The sequence below is a fragment of the Garra rufa genome, chromosome 22 (genome assembly GCF_049309525.1).
Source record: "Garra rufa chromosome 22, GarRuf1.0, whole genome shotgun sequence".
In the NCBI taxonomy this organism is placed as follows: Eukaryota; Metazoa; Chordata; class Actinopteri; order Cypriniformes; family Cyprinidae; genus Garra; species Garra rufa.
In genome coordinates, this window is record NC_133382.1 from 23,233,691 (window position 1) to 23,254,779 (window position 21,089).

The following is a 21,089-nucleotide window of genomic DNA, read 5'->3' on the forward strand; positions in this document are numbered from 1 at the left end:
TGTTTTGTCTGTTTTAGCTTTTAAGATGTGATTGTTCTGTGCATATTTCTCTCCTGATTCAGACAAGATGATTTTTCACTGAAAAAAAGCAATATTATTGATATAACTGAATAATAAAAATGCCTCAATCATGTGTTAACACAAAGTTTTGGTTCACAAGACATTAATTGATGGATTGGAGTCCATGTGGACTACATGCAGATTATTGTGATGTTTTTATCAGCTGTTTGGACTCTCATTCTGACGGCACCCATTCACTGCAGAGAATCTATTGGTGAGCAAGTGATGCTACATTTCTTAAAATCTATTTTGATGAAGAAACAAACTCATCTACATCTTGGATGGCCTGAGGGTGAGTACATTTTCAGCCAATTTTTCATTTTTGGGTAAACTATTCCTTAAATGTGTTTGCATATGCAAATGCGTCACTTTTTCACCCCAAAGTGAAAAAACATGTGCCATGTTTTTCCACATCATAATTACAACTCTATTTTAAAAAAAGCAAGGCTTTTAAGGAATGCTTTTCGTTTTGTAATGCGTCCAATGTGTCAGTGTGTCAGTGTGGTGTTACTTTATTGCACGTATAATCACGTGTTAATTCCAGATAAGGACGTAACCACACATTCCAAACTGAGGGTAGACAAATGTAAAAGTTGAAGCCATTGAAAACCCTAATTGATATGTACCCATCAGTGTCTATGGCTGGGGTTATAGCTTGGTGAAATGTGTAATTTATTTCCCTCATATCACTTAGTTTTATAAGATGTAGGTGTGGGTCACGTCAGTTAGACTTTAGTTGTGGCCTACTTGTTTTTTCTGTGTCAGAACAGGTCATCCAGTTTAATATACAATCCAGTTCCACACATTTCCCTAGATAAGCAGTTCAAGGCTGTAAGTATGTGTAAACACTACGCACTTCTATTTATTTGGCTTTAAACGTCTGAACTGCCTACCAGTCATGTGTCTAAAATACTTTTTATTAATTTCAGTTTTTAGTTATGAATAATGTAAGCACAATTTTGTGTGTATTATTAGTACTGGTAGAATAGTAGTGACCTGAACAAAAGTGTGGGATACTACAGACGTGGCCAAAAGTTTTGAGAATTACATAAATATTGGAAATTGGAAAAGTTGCAGCTTAAGTTTTTATAATAGCAATTTGCATATACTCCAGAATGTTATGAAGAGTGATCAGATGAATTGCATAGTCCTTCTTTGCCATGAAAATGAACTTAATCCCGAAAAAACTTTCCACTGCATTTCATTGCTGTCATTAAAGGACCTGCTGAGATCATTTCAGTAATCGTCTTGTTAACTCAGGTGAGAATGTTGACGAGCACAAGGCTGGAGATCATTATGTCAGGCTGATTGGGTTAGAATGGCAGACTTGACATGTTAAAAGGAGGGTGATGCTTGAAATCATTGTTCTTCCATTGTTAACCTGCAAAGAAACGCATGCAGCCATCATTGCGTTGCATAAAAATGGCTTCACAGGCAAGGATATTGTGGCTACTAAGATTGCACCTAAATCAACAATTTATAGGATCATCAAGAACTTCAAGGAAAGAGGTTCAATTCTTGTTAAGAAGGCTTCAGGGCGTCCAAGAAAGTCCAGCAAGCGCCAGGATCGTCTCCTAAAGAGGATTCAGCTGCAGTGCAGAGCTTGCTCAGGAATGGCAGCAGGCAGGTGTGAGCGCATCTGCACGCACAGTGAGGCCAAGACTTTTGGAAGATGGCCTGGTGTCAAGAAGGGCAACAAAGAAGCCACTTCTCTCCAAAAAAAACATCAGGGACAGATTGATCTTCTGCAAAAAGTATGGCGAATGGACTGCTGAGGACTGGGGCAAAGTCATATTCTCCGATGAAGCCTCTTTCCGATTGTTTGGGGCATCTGGAAAAAGGCTTGTCCGGAGAAGAAAAGGTGAGCGCTACCATCAGTCCTGTGTCATGCCAACAGTAAAGCATCCTGAGACCATTCATGTGTGGGGTTGCTTCTCATCCAAGGGAGTGGGCTCACTCACAATTTTGCCCAAAAACACAGCCATGAATAAAGAATGGTACCAAAACACCCTCCAACAGCAACTTCTTCCAGCAATCCAACAACAGTTTGGTGAAGAACAATGCATTTTCCAGCACGATGGAGCACCGTGCCATAAGGCAAAAGTGATAACTAAGTGGCTCGAGGACCAAAACGTTGAAATTTTGGGTCCATGGCCTGGAAACTCCCCAGATCTTAAAACTTGTGGTCAATCCTCAAGAGGCGGGTGGACAAACAAAAACCCACTAATTCTGACAAACTCCAAGAAGTGATTATGAAAGAATGGGTTGCTATCAGTCAGGATTTGGCCCAGAAGTTGATTGAGAGCATGCCCACTCGGTCCTGAAAAAGAAGGGCCAACACTGCAAATATTGACTCTTTGCATAAATGTCATGTAATTGTCGATAAAAGCCTTTGAAACGTATGAAGTGCTTGTAATTATATTTCAGTACATCACAGAAACAACTGAAACAAAGATCTAAAAGCAGTTTGGCAACAAACTTTGTGAAAACTAATATTTGTGTCATTCTCAAAACTTTTGGCCACGACTGTAGATACAGATATCCTGCTGATTTTGTATGTTTGCCGACTAACAAAGAAAAGATCAGTCTATCATTTTAATGGTAGGTTCATTTTAACAGTGAGAGACAGAATAACAATAAGACAAATATATTTCAAAAAAGTTATAAATTGATTTACATTTTAATGAGTGAAATAAGTATTTGATCCCTTATCGATCAGCAAGATTTCTGGCTCCCATGTGTCTGTTATACAGGTAACAAGGTGAGATTAGGAGCACTCTCTTAAAGGAGTACTCCTAATCTCAGTTTGTTACCTGTATAAAAGACACCTGTCCACAGAAGCAATCAATCAGATGCCAAACTCTCCACCATGGCCAAGACCAAAGAGCTGTCCAAGGATGTCAGGGACAAGATTGTAGACCTACACAAGGCTCGAATGGGCTACAAGACCATCATCAAGCAGCTTGGTGAGAAGGTGACAACAGTTGGAAGAAACACAAAATAACTGTCAGTCTCTCTCGGTCTGGTGCTCCATGCAAGATCTCACCTCGTGGAGTTTCAAAGATCATAAGAACGGTGAGGAATCAGCCCAGAACTACACTGGAGGATCTTGTCAATGAGCTCAAGGCAGCTGGGACCATAGTCACCAAGAAAACAATTAGTAACACTCTACGCCGTGAAGGACAGAAATCCTGCAGTGCCCGCAAGGTCCCCCTGATCAAGAAAGCACATCTACAGGCCTGACTGAAGTTTGCAAACAAACATCTGAATGATTCAGAGGAGAACTGGGTGAAAGTGTTGTGGTCAGATGAGACCAAAATCAAGCTCTTTGGCATGAACTCAACTCGAATGCTGCCTGTGACCCCAAGAACACCATCCCCAGTCAAACATGGAGGTGGAAACATGCTTTGGGGGTGTTTTTCTGCTAAGAGGAGGGGACAACTGCAACGCATCAAAGAGACGATGGACAGGTCATGTATTGTCAAATCTTGGGTGAGAACCTCCTTCCCTCAGCCAGGGCATTGAAAATGAGTCGTGGATGGTTATTCCAGCATGACAATGACCCAAAACACACCAAGGCAACAAAGGAGTGGCCCAAGAAGAAGCACATTAAGGTCCTAGATTGGCCTAGCCAGTCTCCAGACTTTAATCCCATAGAAAATCTGTGGAGGGAGCTGAAGGTTTGAGTTGCCAAACATCAGCCTTAAATCCTTAATGACTTGGAGAGGATCTGCAAAGAGGAGTGGGACCAAATCCCTCCTGAGATGTGTGCAAACCTGTGGCCAACCACAAGAAACGCCTGACCTCTGTGATTGCCAACAAGGGTTTTGCCACCAACTACTAAGTCATGTTTAGCGAAGGGGTCAAATACTTATTTAACTTATTAAAATGCTGATCAATTTATAACTTTTTGAAATGTGCTTTTTTAGATTGTTTTGTTATTCTCTCACTGTTCAAATAAGCCTACCATTAAAATTATAGACTGATTATTTCTTTGTCAGTGGGCAAATGTACAAAATCACCAAAGGATCAGGTTTTTTTTAAACCTCTGATCTAAAAACAAATCTAATAGATTTAGGCCACATACAACCTTTGAACACAGATGATCTATTATCTCATCTAAAACAAAAACATGCAAAATAAAGAACACACATTAAATACTTGAAACCTGAGTGCGTCAACATGCCACAAAATATCTAAAAATCAATGCAGTTGAGCAGATTTCCAACTCTGAAAGGTTTTAGGTTGTTTGCCTATAGATGGCGCATATTTACCCAGGAATTGTGGAAAGCACAGGGTTCATGAATTCAGTCAATAACGACTTATTCTTATCAGACTAGATAAAGCACACAGCTGTAAAAGTCTCCTATAGCACAAGGTGCTTCTTCGAGCACCTTGCCTACGGTATTTGCTCAAGTCGAGTATCTGCATTAGGTTATTACAGGAAGGCGACACCTGCAATCAGGGTGGCTTTGTCTTATAATAACTGTAATCGAATCATGTTGAACAAGCTCTTGAAGGTAGTATACTATACTGTTCAACTACAGTGACAGATGTTAGGGGTTTTATCAGAAGGTAGTGCAAACTATAAAGCAGGTGATTAAAACAGCAAACTTCCTGTCAAAGGTATCATCAGGACAAAACCAAGCACAACCAGTGTTGATCTAATAAAGTTTATTTTCTTAAAAATGACCAGTTTCTGTTCTTTTCTAGGAAATTAAACCCTTTTTAAATTCATACTAGCATCTACATAATGGTTATTGAAGACTTCACAATATATTAAGTCTAGATGTTATGGTACACATGCATAAAATTCAGGCTGCATGAGAAGCCACAGTCACCACATTACACATAGATGAAGTTTGAGGGGCAAAAAGACAATGGGGCTGTAGAGATACTTGTCTCAGCTTCGAAGAGGCCAGAGGCCTCCGATATAACCAACTCTAGCAAGGCTTTTCAAATGCTATTGGACTTAAAACAGGCACAAGTCAGGCCACGGGCCCAAAAGAATGCAATAAAAATGCTTTTAAAAGTCAACAGGCATTTTCAGGATGCTATGACCACATGGACAAAAAATTAACTGAATGAAAATGCTCTGGAATTGTTTTTAATAGAAAATTCTCTTTACATTCTGTGTAAGATTAACCAACATGTTTCAGAATTCTTTGGGCCCTTGGTTAACACTTCAAACCGCTTGGAGATTAAAGCTCCAAATATTTAGAAAGGGAACTTGAGAAGGAGAAAGATAAATACAACAGGCAAAAATAACCCTTTTTCTAATTATGGCAGCAAAAAAAGGTGATGCTAACATTTTTGAACCTGCACAACCGTAAGTTCCACACTTCAATCGCTCATATAAACTTAAGTCACCTCATAAAAAAAATAAAAAAAAAATGCTGGAGGACAATTTAGTGTTAGTTTTCTGATCGTTTCTTTGTTATTCCTCTTTCACAGAAAGAACTTATATGCTGAGACATGAGTATGATTACAGCAAGCCTAATGTGTGCTAACAAAAATATTAATAACAATAATAATAATAATAATATATAATAAAATAAAAGACATTCAAATACAGTAAGATTTTTTTTTTGCCTGAAAATACAAAACTACATGAGAAAGCATTAAAATCATATTTGTAGATCAGAAACACATATTAACATATTAAAAAAAAAGCAAGTGCTAATCACATTGTTTTTTTTTTTTCTTTTGTTAATTTTTTATATCATACATATATTTCAGCACATCTGCTGTCAAAAAACAGTCGCCGGAAGCCATAATGCCATGGCTCTGCCTCTAATCCGAGAAACCACGATCTGTAGCTCCTAGTGGCTCGGGTCGCGGTCTGATCTGTACAAAAACTGCAGCAGAACTCGTCTTGAATCTCCACGTAGCACTGAAGTTGCACAGGGCAGGGCGCACGGCATTGGATTTTGCGATTGGAAGGACCAAAGAAAGTCTACTCCCCTCCCGAACTCAACACCGCTGTGGCGCCCACCTCCATAATCTCCAGAATCCTGAGTCAACATATTGCTTCACAATATTTCACTCTTCCAAATCACCCATCACGCTCCCAACCAGAAGTGAAGAGAACTCCTTGCATCCAAACATCTTCTCAGTTAGCAATATACAAGAGAGTCTGCACCAGCTTTACACGGCTTCGGAGTTCTGCGTTTCACCTTTCCAAAGATAGTTTCTCTTAAAATGATTAATTTCAAAGTCTGACAGTTTTAGTTTTCCACACACACGTCGCACACCAGGTCTCTCTCTGGCCCAGAAATGGCAGGCGCTCTGGATTTGTAGGCAGGTAAGATAAAGGCCAGGGTGCTGTGATGGAGGTTGAGCTTGATCTCAGTTGTGCTGTAATGTGTTGGATTCTATGGGAGGTGCAGAGTCATACAGAGTGTCCGTGTCATGGGTCGGCTCTCCGGCCAATGTGCAAGGATTGGACAATGTACCCGCGCCACAGTCACAAAAAAACCTGGATAGGACAGATTACAAAAGGGATTAGAACAGATTAATCCATGCATCCACTAAATCCTAAAGAAACATTTTAATTCTGCAATTCACCCGGAACTATAGCTATTCCTGTGAGCTATAGCTTTTTCTTAAAAATGTATCAGTTTTGCAAAAATATTAAGCAGCACAACTGTTTTCTATAAAAGCTTGTTTCAATCAATCAATAAATAAAGTGGTTTCCCATTAAAAAAAAAGCAATTGTGACTTTTTCTCTCAAAGTTTTCTCACAATTCTGAGAAAAAGTCAGAAATGTGAGAAAGCGCAATTGTCTTTTTATTTTTATTCTATAGTGGATACAAGAAACAATTTAGAAATGTAAGTTCAGAATTGTGAGATGTAAATTCGTAATTTCAAAAAGAAAAATATAATAATAAATTAATAGTTAATAAAATTAACTTTTTATCCCAATGACTTTTCTATGGAAGCCTGTTCTCGCCACTGAATGAAAAAATGACAAGTAATTGCGTTTTTTGCAATTCAGACTTTTTTTTTCTCAGAATTGCGAGATATAAATTAGCAGTTTTTACATTTTATCTCTCACAAATATTAGAAAAAAAAGTCAGAATGGCAAGAAAAAAAGTCTGAATTGTGAAATATAAACTCGCTCCCCGGGCGCCGCAGCAATGGCTGCCCACTGCTCCGGGTGTGTGTGTGTTCACTACTGTGTGTGCGCACTTGGATGGGTTAAATGCAGAGCACAAATTCCTAGTATGGGTCACCAAACTTGGCCTCACGTCACCACCTTTCCTTTTCCTCCTTTCCTTGAATTGTAAGATATAAACTCGCATTTGCAACAAAAAAAGTCAGAATTGCGTTGTTTTTATCCTGTAATTCTGACTTTATTTCTTGCAATTGCGAGTTTATATCCCACTATTCTTGACTTTATAACTTACAATTGTAATTTTGTATCACGGATTTCTGATGAAAAAAAAAAAAGTCAGAATTACGAGATATAAACTCGCAACTGCAAGAAAAAAGTTGGGAGTTGTGAGGTAAAAACTTCACCACCTTTGGTGAAGTTTTTTTTATTTATTATTCTGTGGCGCAAACTGCTTCCATATTTTCCATCAGTGAAAAAAAAAAGTTTTGTGCACCAAATCAGCATATTAGAATGATTTCTATGTGGCACTGATGACTGAGGTAATGGCTGCTGAAAAGTGAGCTCTGCCACACATTATATTACTGATTAAATAAAGAGATTTCTTTCAAAAATATATATAAACCCCCCCCCCCCAAACTTTTGAACAGCAGTGTATACATATTGCACTGCATACAAGATTTTGCACTTACCTATCATGCCGTATAAACTCCACATCATGCCCTTGGTGGCACTTCTTAATACAATTCACACAAATTGCATTCCGGTCTGTTGTGTTACAGGTGTGACACCTAATACAAGAGAATAGAAAAAGGTGAATACTACAACCAATTCTGTTGGTTTCCAAAGCAGACGGCTTCAAGTTGCCTGCCTTCTGATTACCTGTAGAAATCGTGCATGGGGTAGCTGGTGTAACTGGAAATCTTGTACAGGCACTGACCTCTGCTCACCGCCTTTTCTATGGCATCCTGATTGTTCATGATTTTGTTATCTACAAAGTTACAAAAACATTTATATTAACATACATATATATCATTGAGGTGAAGTGAGAAAGATAATCAGCTATGGGTTTCAATAATAATAATGTTTACCTTTCATTGTAACATTGACACCAGAGGCTAGAAACAAGCCTCCAAATCGGTTGTTGAATATTTGATTGCCTTCCAGAGTCGCTGTGGCATGGTTTGTGATTTCAATGCCTAAAGCGAGGATGACAGACAGCGTTATTTGGACGACTGAATAGAAAACTTACTACACAACCATGATGACACAGACATTTTTATTATTCTACAACTTACCATTAAGATGACAAAAAAAAAAAAACATTATTTGTGACCCTGGACCACAAAACCAGTCATAAGTAGCACATATTTTTGTAGCAATAGTCAACAATACATTGTATGGGTAAAAACTATAATTTTTTTTTTATGCCAAAAATCATTAAGATAAAGTAAAGCTCATGTTCCATGAAGATATATTTCTAAATTTCCTATCGTAAATATATCAAAACTTCATTTTGATTAGTAATATGCATTCATTTGGACAACTTTAAAAATGCTTTTCTCAAAGTTTTTATTTATAATTTTTTTTTTTAGTCATAATCTTATTTTTTGCAATTCTGACTTTTTTTCCCCACAATTCTGACCTTTTGTGTCACAAATGCAGGTGTCCCGCAATTCTGGGCCCGTATCCTTAAAGATTCTGAGAATCCTCTCAGAGAGCTCCTAACTTAACCTAAAAATTCCTTGCCAGGAGTTTTAGCTTAGAAGTGATTCCAGAACATTTTCAGTGAACTCTGAGCAAGGAATGGATGGAAAATCCTATCTTAGTGAGGAGGTGTGGTTGACCCCGTTGCTAGGTATGAGTCATCATTTCAAAAGCCGTGATTGGTTGATCCTACAAGTTTGATGAAAATTAACTTTTGGTGATAATGAGCAAAGGATGTACCCTCAAATCAATAAACATAATTATACACTCGAATCTTATGCAGACTGTAATTGTAAATAATATTTCACATTCAAGAAAATGGAAAATGAATAGTAAGCTGTAGGGGTTATAGCCTAACATTAGAATCTAAAATATGTGAAAACTTAAGCTCATTACACCCTGTTCAAATAATGATTTGTGTCTTATTTGCTCATATTAATATCCTAGCTGGCATATTTTGTACTTTCACTCCCATATGGACCCCATTGAAAACAAGATGGCCTATCTCAAGGGGCTGTCCTTAATGAAGTAGAAATTGCAACGTTACAACTCAGTGTGGTCTTAACGAGGGTAACACGGCTCAGCTTTTATCAATGTCTGTGATTACTTTCTTCTCCGGTGTAATAGCGTTGTGGCGTCGAGTTGAAGTAATTGCATCTCTAAGGAGATCCACCACAAACATGATTCCTGCACGATCCAATCTGTAGCGTCTCAATAATTCCCTGTCATCCAGTGTTTGCAGGACATCTCTCCTGCCTCCTCTGTTGGCCATTTTGTGCAGCTGCTTAGGGGAACTCCTAAGCCACTAAAAGTCCTCTTCCCTGCTCTTAGCAGATCTCGCCTTAGGAGCCCTTTTAAGCGCTAGGAATCTTGAGGAATAGCTTTTATATTAACTGGGATTTTCATGTCACTTTTAGGGGAAATTCTAAGAAAACGTCATGACTCTGAGAATTTTCTTAGAATTTGGCCGCTAGGAGCCACTTTTTGCACAAAAATTCTTTAGGGATACGGGCCCTGACGTTTTATTTCTTGCAATTTTTTCTCAGAATTGAGATATAAACTTATGCATTCATTTGGACAACTTTAAAGGCACTTTAAAAGTTTAAATTTTGTTGTACCCTCAGATTCCAAATTTTCAAATAGTTTTATCTTGGCCAAATGTTGTCCTAAATGTTGTCTCAATTTCAAAACAATTAACTGCAAAATTTCCAGCCAAAGTATCTAAACATTCTTGAATCAAGAAGGATTTTCTAGACAAGTAAAAAATATTTTCTTGTTTTCAGAAAAAACAAGTCAAAATTAAGTTGAGTTTTTGCTTAGAACAAGCAAAATAATCTGCCAACAGGGTAAGCAAAAAAAATCTGATTTCAAACAGAAAACAAGATTATTTTTCTTACCCCATTGGCAGATTATTTTGCTTGTTTCAAGCAAAAATGCACTTAATTTAGTTTTTTCTAAAAGCAAGACAATCATTTTTTTTTTTAGAAAATCCTTCTGGAATTTTTAGATATTTTTTGCCTGGAAACAGGACAAAAAAAATCTAAGTAAGAAAAGCATTTTTTGCAGTGTTCACCTTAACGACTGATTTTGTGGTCCAGGGTCACATATGGTAAAGGAACAGTTTACCCAAAAATGACAATTTGCTGAAAATTTACTCGGCCTCAGACCATCCAAGATATAGATGAGTTTGTTTCTTCATCGAAACAGATTTTGAGAAATTTAGTATTACATCACTTTCTCACCAAATAAGCCCTCTGCAGTGAATTTCACTGGAGGAAGCATTATTGTGGATCATGGACTGGTATTTTGGATTAAAACAACAGTTTGACACAAACAGCTTTTTACTTCACAGGACATTAATTGAGTGGAATCATTACTTGGATTACTGTGCTGATGAGCAAATTATTTCTCTGAATCTGTTCCGATTAAAAAAAAAAAAATCAGCAAATTTTCATTTTTGGCAGAACTATTCCTTTTAGACCACCACAGTGGCAGCATGTACTCATTTCTGACCTAAACCTTTTACTGACCTGCAGCAAAGCCGTCAAATATCCGGTTCTTCCGCAGCACCGGGTGGCTGTTTGTGCTGATGAGAACACCAGCCTGTGCGTTCCTGAAGATATCATTCTCTTCCAACAACCCTGAACATGCATATGAAGACACGGCTATTAGTTTTCATCATAAAGATCAGACATGGTACATCCATTATATTATTTCGCCAGCTTGTTGACTCAGATTAAGCTTAGTGTTGAACCACAAGGGTTTTTATTGGAGGATTAATCCTTAGTTGTGTGATTTAGCTCAAGACAACCATTGATCCATGTCTAGGAGTCTGTTTTTACTACTTCAAGTCACCCTCAGCTGGCGTAGCATTTCCTGCACTAGTAAGAAATTTCCCAATCCAATCTTACCCCTCCCGCCGTTGAATATGCAAATGCCCCCATCCCGTCCATCATGGATTTTATTCCTGCGCAGCGTGGGGTTGCTGTCCGTCTTAATCCACACCCCCGCCATGGCATTATCAAAGATCTCATTGTCCTCAATAAAACCCAGCCCTAGGAACAGACCATCAAATGATGTTAAACAAGAACACAAGAAAACAGAAACCTTTCGTCTGAAACAAAAAAACTTAATTAACAAGCTTCATAAGGATTGAAAAGACAGAGACAGTGGATGAAGAACTTACCAGAATTGTAAACAAGGATACCTCCATTTTGTCCACCCCAAATTTTGTTTCTTCTGATTTTTGGATTGCTTCCAGTTCTTTGTTTAAAAAAACAAAACAAAGATAAAACATCAATCCTGTGCAAAGCATTCCAAAAAATGAATCCAACATAAAATGCTAGTCCCTTGAAAACCAATTTGTAGTCCTGATACTTCCTGAAGAAGCAGAAATTCAATTACATCCTACCTGATCTGGACTCCAGAGTACATGTGATTGTAGATATCATTATCTTCCAGTACTCCATGTCCATTGTCATAAAAATACACTCCAACCTTTTCAGAGAAATAACAAAATTAGCAGGGAAGAATGAAGGCTAGATCATACCGAACTAAATTTTGAATTTCCAAACCTGTTTTCCGCTGTGTATCCTGTTCCTCCTGAGTACTGGCGTGCTTCCTGTGGTCACCCACACTCCGGCCAGAGTATTGCTGTATACCTCATTTTCCTCTATTACACCCTGGCCCTTTTCATGCTACAAATAGAAACAAACAGAACACCGAGAGTTACTCTATGACCACTGCATATTGTGCACACTTTTTTGTTCTGTCAGCAGCTTGAAATGTATTAGTCAGTTCATGTTCATGCTCACCACATAGATTCCTCCATGCTGCCCGTCATGGATCTTGTTGTGCCTTACTATAGGACAGCTGTTCGTTCTGATCTGAATGCCAGCCAGGGCATTTCCATAAATATCATTTCCCTCAATGAGGCCCCTCCCATCTCCAAATATGTAAACACCTCCTTGGTTTCCATTGAAGATGGCATTTCCCCTAGATTAAGAGCAGATGGTTTATTTTATAGATAATCAACAAGATGGAACAATCAATTCCCAGAGTGTTTAGTGAGCTAATCGATATCCAAAATAAGGAAAAGAGTGAATAATTATATTCAAGTCTAATAATAACTACTGATTTATAGTAATATGACACTGCTAATTTAATTTCCACAGTGAGGACAATGGAGACTCACCTTATAGTTGGGTCGCTGTTAGAGGTGATCCACACACCAGCAAAGTTATTAGCATAGATTTTGTTTTCTATGAACTGGCCTCGGCCTTTCTCATGTACATAGATGCCCCCCGTTTGGCCGTGGTGGATCTCACAGCGTACTACAGTTGGATTCGCGTATGCTTTCACCTCAAATCCTGCAATTCTGTTCCTATGGATATTACAGCTTTCAAAGTAGCCCTGCAGAGGGAGACAAAGAGACAGAAATCAGCTCACTGGCTAGTCCCCAGAACAGATAAAGTCTCAGACTGAATAAATATTAGATGTAATTACCATGCCATGGTCAAAGGTAAACACTCCTACATCTCTGCCATGGTGGATATGGTTACGTCTGATGATAGGATTGCCATGGTTTTTTACCCAGATACCCGCAAGCGCATTATTTGAGATTTCATTATCTTCATAAATACCCTGTAACACAACAGTTCACAAGTAAATACTTTAGCAAGATGTTTTTTTTAAAAGATCTTGAATCTTTAATCTTAAAAGAACATATTATATACATACATATATGTATATTAGGGATGTAACAGTATTATCAATATCGTGGTATCGCAATAGCACAACTGTCTCGATAGTTTCGTGTTCACATGGCGATATGAAACGATTGGTCTTCCGGGCAAAAATAATTATTCAAACATATAAGGTCTTTTAAGCTCCATTTTGGGGCATTATGCTTAATTAAAACCGAAAGCACAATATGGCTTGATTCCTTCATCAAGCCTGTTTTTGCTGCACGTTTCAAAGCGAAGCACGCACTTATTTTAGGCAATCAGCTTGTGGTCCAGTGTTTTCTGCACCTCAGAACGTCTCCATTCACAGTGAACATGCGTTTAATGTATGTGATAAGAGTTTAGTGCGCATATGGGAACACAGCAGCCACCACTTATGCTTTATTTTCGCAGCAGATGATAACAGCATTTCACTAGATTTGTAATGAGATGCATTTTTGTAAGCCTGTTTTCACTGAAGCTGGTGTTTTATATCAAAATAAAAGCTTTACTGCTGTTTCCGTCAAAATAAAAGCTTTACTGCTGTTTCCGTCAAAATAAAAGCTTAAAAGTGCAGTATGAATTGTTGACAACTAACAATTTAAATGGGTAACGTTACTGCAGTCCAAATTTAAAATATCTCTTTCAAGTGTAGAAATTAGGTAAAAAGTACTGTAGTGTAGAGCAAAAATAATATGAAATAATCATTTTCATTTATTTTACAGTGCAAATAAATAAACCGATATTACTGTCATAGGAATAAATTGTTGTTACCACTATTATTATTATTATATATAATATTCTAATTTGTTTGACTTCCTAAAACACCAGTGTGAATGCAATTTAGACTGAGACAGTATAACTAAAAAGAGGGTTGAGTCCGCTTTAAAGTTGAATTCACTTACTTTTTTCTGACTTAAGTTTTCTTAGTTAAGAACATGGGTTGGAGCTTTTCATTTTGAACTGCTCCAAGTGCATTGAAGTGCATTAGATAGAATCATTTTAACTTCAAAATGTACAGTATTTCATTTTTTTCCCCAAGTCTTCATTTGTCTTTTTTTTTTAATATTGCAAAATATCATATTGTGAGATTTTTATATTGCTACATCCCTAATGTACATATACACAAACACGCATATATATATATATACACATAAACACATATGCATGTGTTCTATTATAAACAATAATATTAGCATGCAATAGTCTTTGTCTGCAACTGTATAATCTACACTTTATGACTAAAAGTGTCAACACTGAGATGAAGTAGATAATCAAAATGCAACATTTTTACTACATGATTTGAACAGGAAATGATGGTAAAATAAACAATTTGGGAACAAGTTACACTAAACTTTGTATATTAACCATTAATAAATATTGATTAATGGAATAGTTTAGAAGATTTGAAATACAGTGCAAAAAGTCATATGAATCGCTTTTTTTAAGGAGCTTTTGATGTGTTTTTTCCTGTTTAGTGCTTGACTGAAAGGTCAATATGATCCTATTTTATGGTAAACATTTGCATGAAGAAAAGCAAAACCAAGCAGCATAAAATCTTAATAATGACAATTTCCATTGTGAACAGTTCCTTCAATGCACAAAATAGACACTAAAGAATCCTACCTGTGCATGATCAGTGATGTAGAGTCCTACATTTTCACAATCGCTGATGTTACAGTGTTTGATGGTAGGTCCGGCACCCTGACCACTTACACACACCGCTGATCCCACTGCACACAAAGATAGAGAGATACTGCCATCTTAAAACCACCCGAGAACAAATTACTGCATTTCAGCTAATAAAATATGGCGCTAACAGCAAGGTCATGCATTCAGTTCCCACACATACTATTAAGTATACTTTGTGCACTGTCAAGTCAGATGAATGATGCATTAAATTGATCAAAAGTGACAGTAAAGACATTTATAATATAATGCTACAAAATATTTTTAATTTTCTATTCAATAGCGTATCCAGAACTGTTTTCATTAGTATGCGATTATGGTATGCGATTATACCAATTTTCTGAAGAATCATGTGACACTGAAGACCAAAGTAATAATTGCTGACAATTAAATCACTGTATTTTTGATTAACAGCAGCCTTTGCAAGCATAAGAAACATCTTCCAAAAACATTTTAAAAAAAGCATACAAAGCTTACACTTTTAAATTTGAGTGTATTATGCTAGAGAACCAGATGGTTGTCTAAAAAAGAATGAAACATACCTGTGCAGGTACTGCGGATAACGCAGTGGTCGATGTTGGGGCTGCAGTTAACTGTGATCTCCAAACAGTGGTGAGCATTATGGTGCTGTGCTGACTTATCATCAGGGTTGAACTGTGGGTAAAAGAGCAATATTACACACTCAAAAACACGATTTGCTGCAACCTCTACAAAAAAAGAAACTTGGATGATTTAGAAAATAGCTAGTCATATTATCTAAAAGACATCATGCAATGATTCACAAATGCAACCAGTTTAAACGGATAGTTCACCAAAAAATGAAAACTCTGTCATTAATTACTCACCCTCATGTTGTTCCAAACCTGTAAGACTTTCGTTCATTTTTGGAACATAAAATTAAGGTTGAACCACTGCTGTGGTATGGACTATTTTATTAAGGTCCTTACTACCTTTCTGGGCCTTCAACTGTCTTTACAGGGTCAAGGTCTTACGCATTTGGAACATCATGAGAGTGAGTAATTACTGACAGAATTTTCATTTCTGGGTGCACTAACCCTGGGCAGCCGTGGCCTAATGGTTAGAGAGTCGGACTTGTAACCTAAAGGTTGCAGGTTCAAATCTCAGGTCCGGCAGGGATTGTAGGCGGGGGGAGTGAATTACCAGCACTCTCTCCACCCACAATACCACGACTGAGGTGAGTCCCTTGAGCAAGGCACCGAACTGCTCCCCGGGCGCCGCAGCAATGGCTGCCCACTGCTCTGTGTGTGTTCACTACTGTTTGTGTGCACTTGGATGGGTTAATTGCAGAGCACAAATTCCAAGTATGGGTCACTATACTTGGCCTCAAATCACCTCCTTTCCTTTCCTTAATAAGATAATTGACCGAAGAAAAAAAAGCTGGAAAAGCTGTTGGACTCACCCTGATGGTCATGTAGCCCACATATGCGTCTTCAGATCCCTCCATAAACACAAACGTTGAATCTCTAGTGTTTTCAATGACAACCTTGTCAGCTACCTTCCCTGAGGCTGAAAGGAAAGAAAACGGGGTTAAGTGACTTTTGTCTAAGTTTGAAAAATTACATCTTAGGTAATGAAAACAAGGTCATCAGGTTCACCTGCGCCAATCATTGTAATGGGGGATTCAATGTAGATCCATTCATCTGTGTAAATGCCAGAATGCACGAATATCAAGCCATCAAAATGGGCCTCCTGCACGCCTCCCAATGCATCCTCAATGGTGTCATAATACTGCAAATCAGGGAAAAACACAGCAATTACTAAGAAGCTGAAAATTCCTCAGTGCATTTAATGAACCGTCTTCAAAAAAATTGAAACTGCTGAAGCCAAAGATCCATACCAACATATTCTCTCTGCCTTTGTATCTGGCTGGATTACTATAAAAGTGTTCTGCAAAACCAGGCTTTACATGTGCTCCTTTATACTGTGAAAAAGAAGAAAAAACAAAAGCAGACTTGTATTAACCATTTTTGATTGGTTCAGTTAACATTCATGACCTTTCAAACAGTGAACAGCATTATTAGTCTAACAAACTACAAAAGGCCTCAAACTGGAAAAATCATCTATGGATTCACATCCACCCTGATGTGAGAAGATAGATTGTTATTTACAAACTGACTTATCAAGGACAACATACCAACTGCTGAAAGCTCTCTTTCCACGGGTTTGGTTGCTCATACTCTTCCGAGTTGATCTGGTAGAACTTCCCCGGCTCTGGATGCATCATGGGCCGTGTATACTCAAACACCTCCATGTATAGTCTCTTCCTATAAATTGCACAACAGACAAAACAATCACTAATATAAACTTGAATCTGTAACGTGAAGCGCATGCGTTGTTGAACCCCCTGTTGAACATTCGTCGTGGAAGAGAACTGTTGAATAAAGTCGTTATTTTTGTTATTATGTTTTTTATTCTTTGTGTACAAAAAGCATTGTCGTAACTTGAAACACTGGCATCACACACAATTTTACCAATGTCTTAAATATGGTAGTTGTATTGCTGTCTACGCAGGGTCAGAAAGCTCTCCGATTTCATTAAAAATATTTTAACTTGTGTTCCGAAGATGAACGAAGGTCTTACAGGTTTGGAACAACACGAGTGTCAGTAATTAATGACAGAATTCTATTCTCTTTAAATCATTAGCAACCCACTTACACCATGACATTGCCTTTAATATTCTCCTCCATACTTCTACAATTGAAGAGATGAATGTGCTTCTGCAAATCAATCTATTGTCAGTATGTAAAAAGTCTCACCAGAGAATGGGGTCATTTGCAAGCTCACTGAATCGCTTGCATACGCAGGCAGCCTGGCACAGATCCTGCTCCAGCAGGTAGGAGAAGATCTTCAGAACGACTTCATCCGGAAGCTTCTCTTGGAGATACTGCTCTGCAGGAGCAGCTGAAATAAAGACAACAGGAGATGAAATCTAAACCAAATTGCTTTCAGGGCACACTTAATTAAAACCCCATTGATACGAAGCAAAACATTGAATAACGTAACCGCAATTGAATGACCAAAACCACACTCTGCACTCACCTGGCAAGTCCTGGGATTTTCCCGACACTCTTGCACGTTTAGCTCTGTGACCAAAATTTTCTGTGGCTGAAGTGGAGGCTCCCTGCATCACACAAATCAAACATTGACTTTTAAACTAGTCAGTTTAGATTAAAAAGACATCAGGATAGAAGTGCAAAATTAACAGGGATATTAGTCTGAATCTCAAAAGCGCGAAGTCTTTACCTCCATACTGTTTTTTGTGGGGCACACTGTTCTTTTAGGCAACAGGGACTTTCTACGGAGTTGGTATGGACTGTTTTGAGCTCCTGGACCAGATTCTTCTGCAACCATATCTGCAGGGATGTCCTCATCTACAGAGAGCATGGGGGGGGGGGGGGGAAGAAAAAGAAAAGAAAAAAAAAACAAAAACACAATCCATTCAGCAAAACATATCTCAACCTGCCCAGCACAGGCTCAGACCCCAAGTTCCACCGCAAACGCCTGATTTCCATGTGTGCACATTGCAAACTGTGCCTGCTATAACAAAACAGATCCATTCTTGCAATGAAAACAGTCAAAAAGAATTCTTTTTGTTGGCCTTCTCCAAAAGCATACCAGCGCAGACAATACTTCCACCCATTTGCTTCAAGACAACTTGATTTTCGACATCTTGCTTTTTATATATAAGAAAGCTATGGCTAGATTCATTTCGATCCAGGTAAGATGCGACAAATGCTGTTCTTCAATCAGCTACAAATGTCTTTTAGTTCCCTACCTGTTCAGCTCTGTTTGTGTGTGCAAGTTCCCTACCTACCTGTCAATACCTGGTGTACTGATCACCTGAGAGCCTTACAGTCTGTCCTTCCCTACAGCACATTTGGTACCTGGAGACAACATCCAAAAATGAAAGATGAGAATAGCAGCTAAAGCTTGGCTCTGAACTGTCACGAATTTTATTGCAACTCACAGCTGACTGATCCATTGCTAACAAAGACTACAGACAACAAGACAGCAATGGAAAAAGAGTACATCAGGGCAAAATATCAAGACAACACCTGCTTATTAAATCCTTATCTGATCAGCTGTGACTCTTCTCACTTTTTCCTGTCTGTCTGCCTAGAAAAAGGTGCAAAAACAAAGCAGCTTGGAGAAAACGCTCTTCCTTTTCACCTAAAACACAGACCTGGAGCATAACATTACCAGTCTAATGCAAATACACTTTCTAAAAGCCAGATTACTCTAGGAAGTTAATACCATAGCACCACTATGGTGAACGTCCAAAACAAATCAATTTGAGTAATTAAGTGTACAGGTTATAAAACATGATATTAACTTACTGCACACTCATGTCAACGCATTTCTTACGCTGATTTTCTTAATGAAATCGACTACAACTGCAACGTTTCTCATCACGTCAAATGTAAACAGTAAGGTAGTCAAACTCGACTAATCTAAAATGAATCAATAAGTCCTAATAAATGCTTGAAGAGCATGCAAACCTAATGCTTTAACATTTTATCATTGGAAAGCCTGTCAGTGGGGGGTCTGTGTAACCAAGCTAAACGTGGAAACAAAGGTTTCTGATTGATCATCGCAGATGCACCTCCACAAGCAGAACCCAGGGCCTTGTGCATATCACCTACAAACCTGCAACAATAACCAGTCATGTGATAAACGTCCCATTATGCACATACCCTCAACAAAACAGCAAAGGGAGCCTTTATCCAACCCTGTTTGCTCGCTGTGAGCTCAACTGCGCAGCTACTTGCATTAGCTTGCGTGCTAAATAGCAGTGTGTAAACACAGTTAACTTCACAGCTACTGCATTCAAAACTAACCAAAAACCGACCAAACATAATGCTGTTGAAGGTACCAATGCGGTGCAGGAAGCACTTGTGTGTTAGTGTTTAGCATAAATGGACAGTGTTATGTATCAATGGCAGCCCATACTGGATAACGTTACTAGCTGCTACGCAGCGGAGATTTTCTAGCCTAAATCCACTTCTCACGTCTGTCTTCCACTTATAACGCTTGAGATGTGGCTTATAGAAAAGATAAACAAACATTTACCTTGTCACCTTGTTTCTGGGGTTAAAACCAACCCGGAAAGGTGGTGAGTGTGTTAAAAGCTAGCCGTTTACGGTTCTGGCTTGTGAAGCCCAAACAAAGCGCGGCCTGGCCTGTATATATGCGCCTCGACGCTCTGCACACAAACCCGTTTATTCAGGCCGTGCGGCTTCGGAGTGGCCGTGTCGTTTCGCATAGATAAAGTACCGTACACGACACGACACAACATTAAAGTGTTGTTAATTTAAAAGTCTCCCTCTCACCTCTTTCTGCGTTGTTTCTTTCCGGCTGCACCGGGCGCGGCCTCGACACTCGCCTGGGTCTCCTGCTGCTCGCTCTGACGGAGTTCATTTGGCGAGGTGACTTTACCAAGAAAAAATACGCTTCCCTCGAACCTTATCCTGTTGTTCTTAGCATTTACACAAATCTCTGGTCTGAAACAAGTCAAATCACCCGTCTACGCCGAAAAAGGACACCAACCCGGGGCAGTTTTTCTTATTCGGGGTGTTGTTGGTGTGTTTTTTTCGGACAGCTCCCCCCTGTGCTGAGCTCCGTGTCTCTCTCTCCCTCTCTCTCTAGCAGGAGGAGCCATTAACATGGACATGGAGAACATGCACAAGGGGGCACCACTGATATTCAGTAAGAGTAACATGAAAAGTGTCACTGCTTTTAGATATTGAGCTTCCAACCTTGAATAAAATTAGTTTTGAAGTGTAACCTTGGTGCCTTGTAAAGCAGGGTTATGAATGGCAATACAATAGCCTAAACTGGTATCCTAGCCTGGTCAAGGTAGCAAGAGGTCAGTTAAGCTAGACCGGCTGAGAGACCAGCTAGGACAAGACTATCTTAGGCTGGTTTAAGATGTTTTGGTTAGACAACAAACTTACTTGGCCAAACCTGACCAATTGTAAAAATAAAGCACTTTCTTAAAACTCAGTGAAAGATGCTCTGTTCTTCTTGGTTTTATTCACCTGGTAAACTCTCACAGGGATTTTCAATGCCACAGACCTTAAAATATGTTACCCTGGACCACAAAACCAGTCATAATGGTCAATTTTTTTACCCTGAATAAATAAACTTTACACTGACGTATAGTTTGTTAGGAATTTGAAGGCACAAAACAAAATCAAAATATTGAGAAAATGGCCCTGCTAAAGAACTTAATCCAAATGATCCTAAAATTTAAAAGCCAGCTCATGTATCTATTT

General features: G+C 38.5%; 1 protein-coding gene across 1 annotated transcript; it reads right to left on the minus strand.

Annotated features, from left to right (window-relative positions):
* Positions 1-4,719: 4,719 nt before the first annotated feature.
* fbxo11b (F-box protein 11b) lies at positions 4,720-20,431 on the minus strand. Its single transcript, XM_073828276.1, has 22 exons — positions 20,145-20,431; positions 18,058-18,185; positions 17,854-17,935; positions 17,571-17,715; positions 16,949-17,078; positions 16,652-16,735; positions 16,410-16,542; positions 16,214-16,320; positions 15,336-15,447; positions 14,731-14,837; positions 12,887-13,024; positions 12,576-12,793; positions 12,196-12,376; positions 11,956-12,078; positions 11,793-11,878; positions 11,568-11,644; positions 11,293-11,436; positions 10,912-11,022; positions 8,266-8,373; positions 8,057-8,165; positions 7,867-7,965; positions 4,720-6,538 (listed from the first exon to the last, which is right to left on the minus strand). The coding sequence occupies exons 1-22, from the start codon at positions 20,230-20,232 to the stop codon at positions 6,409-6,411; spliced, it is 2,640 nt and encodes an 879-aa protein (XP_073684377.1). The 5' UTR covers positions 20,233-20,431; the 3' UTR covers positions 4,720-6,408.
* Positions 20,432-21,089: the final 658 nt, after the last annotated feature.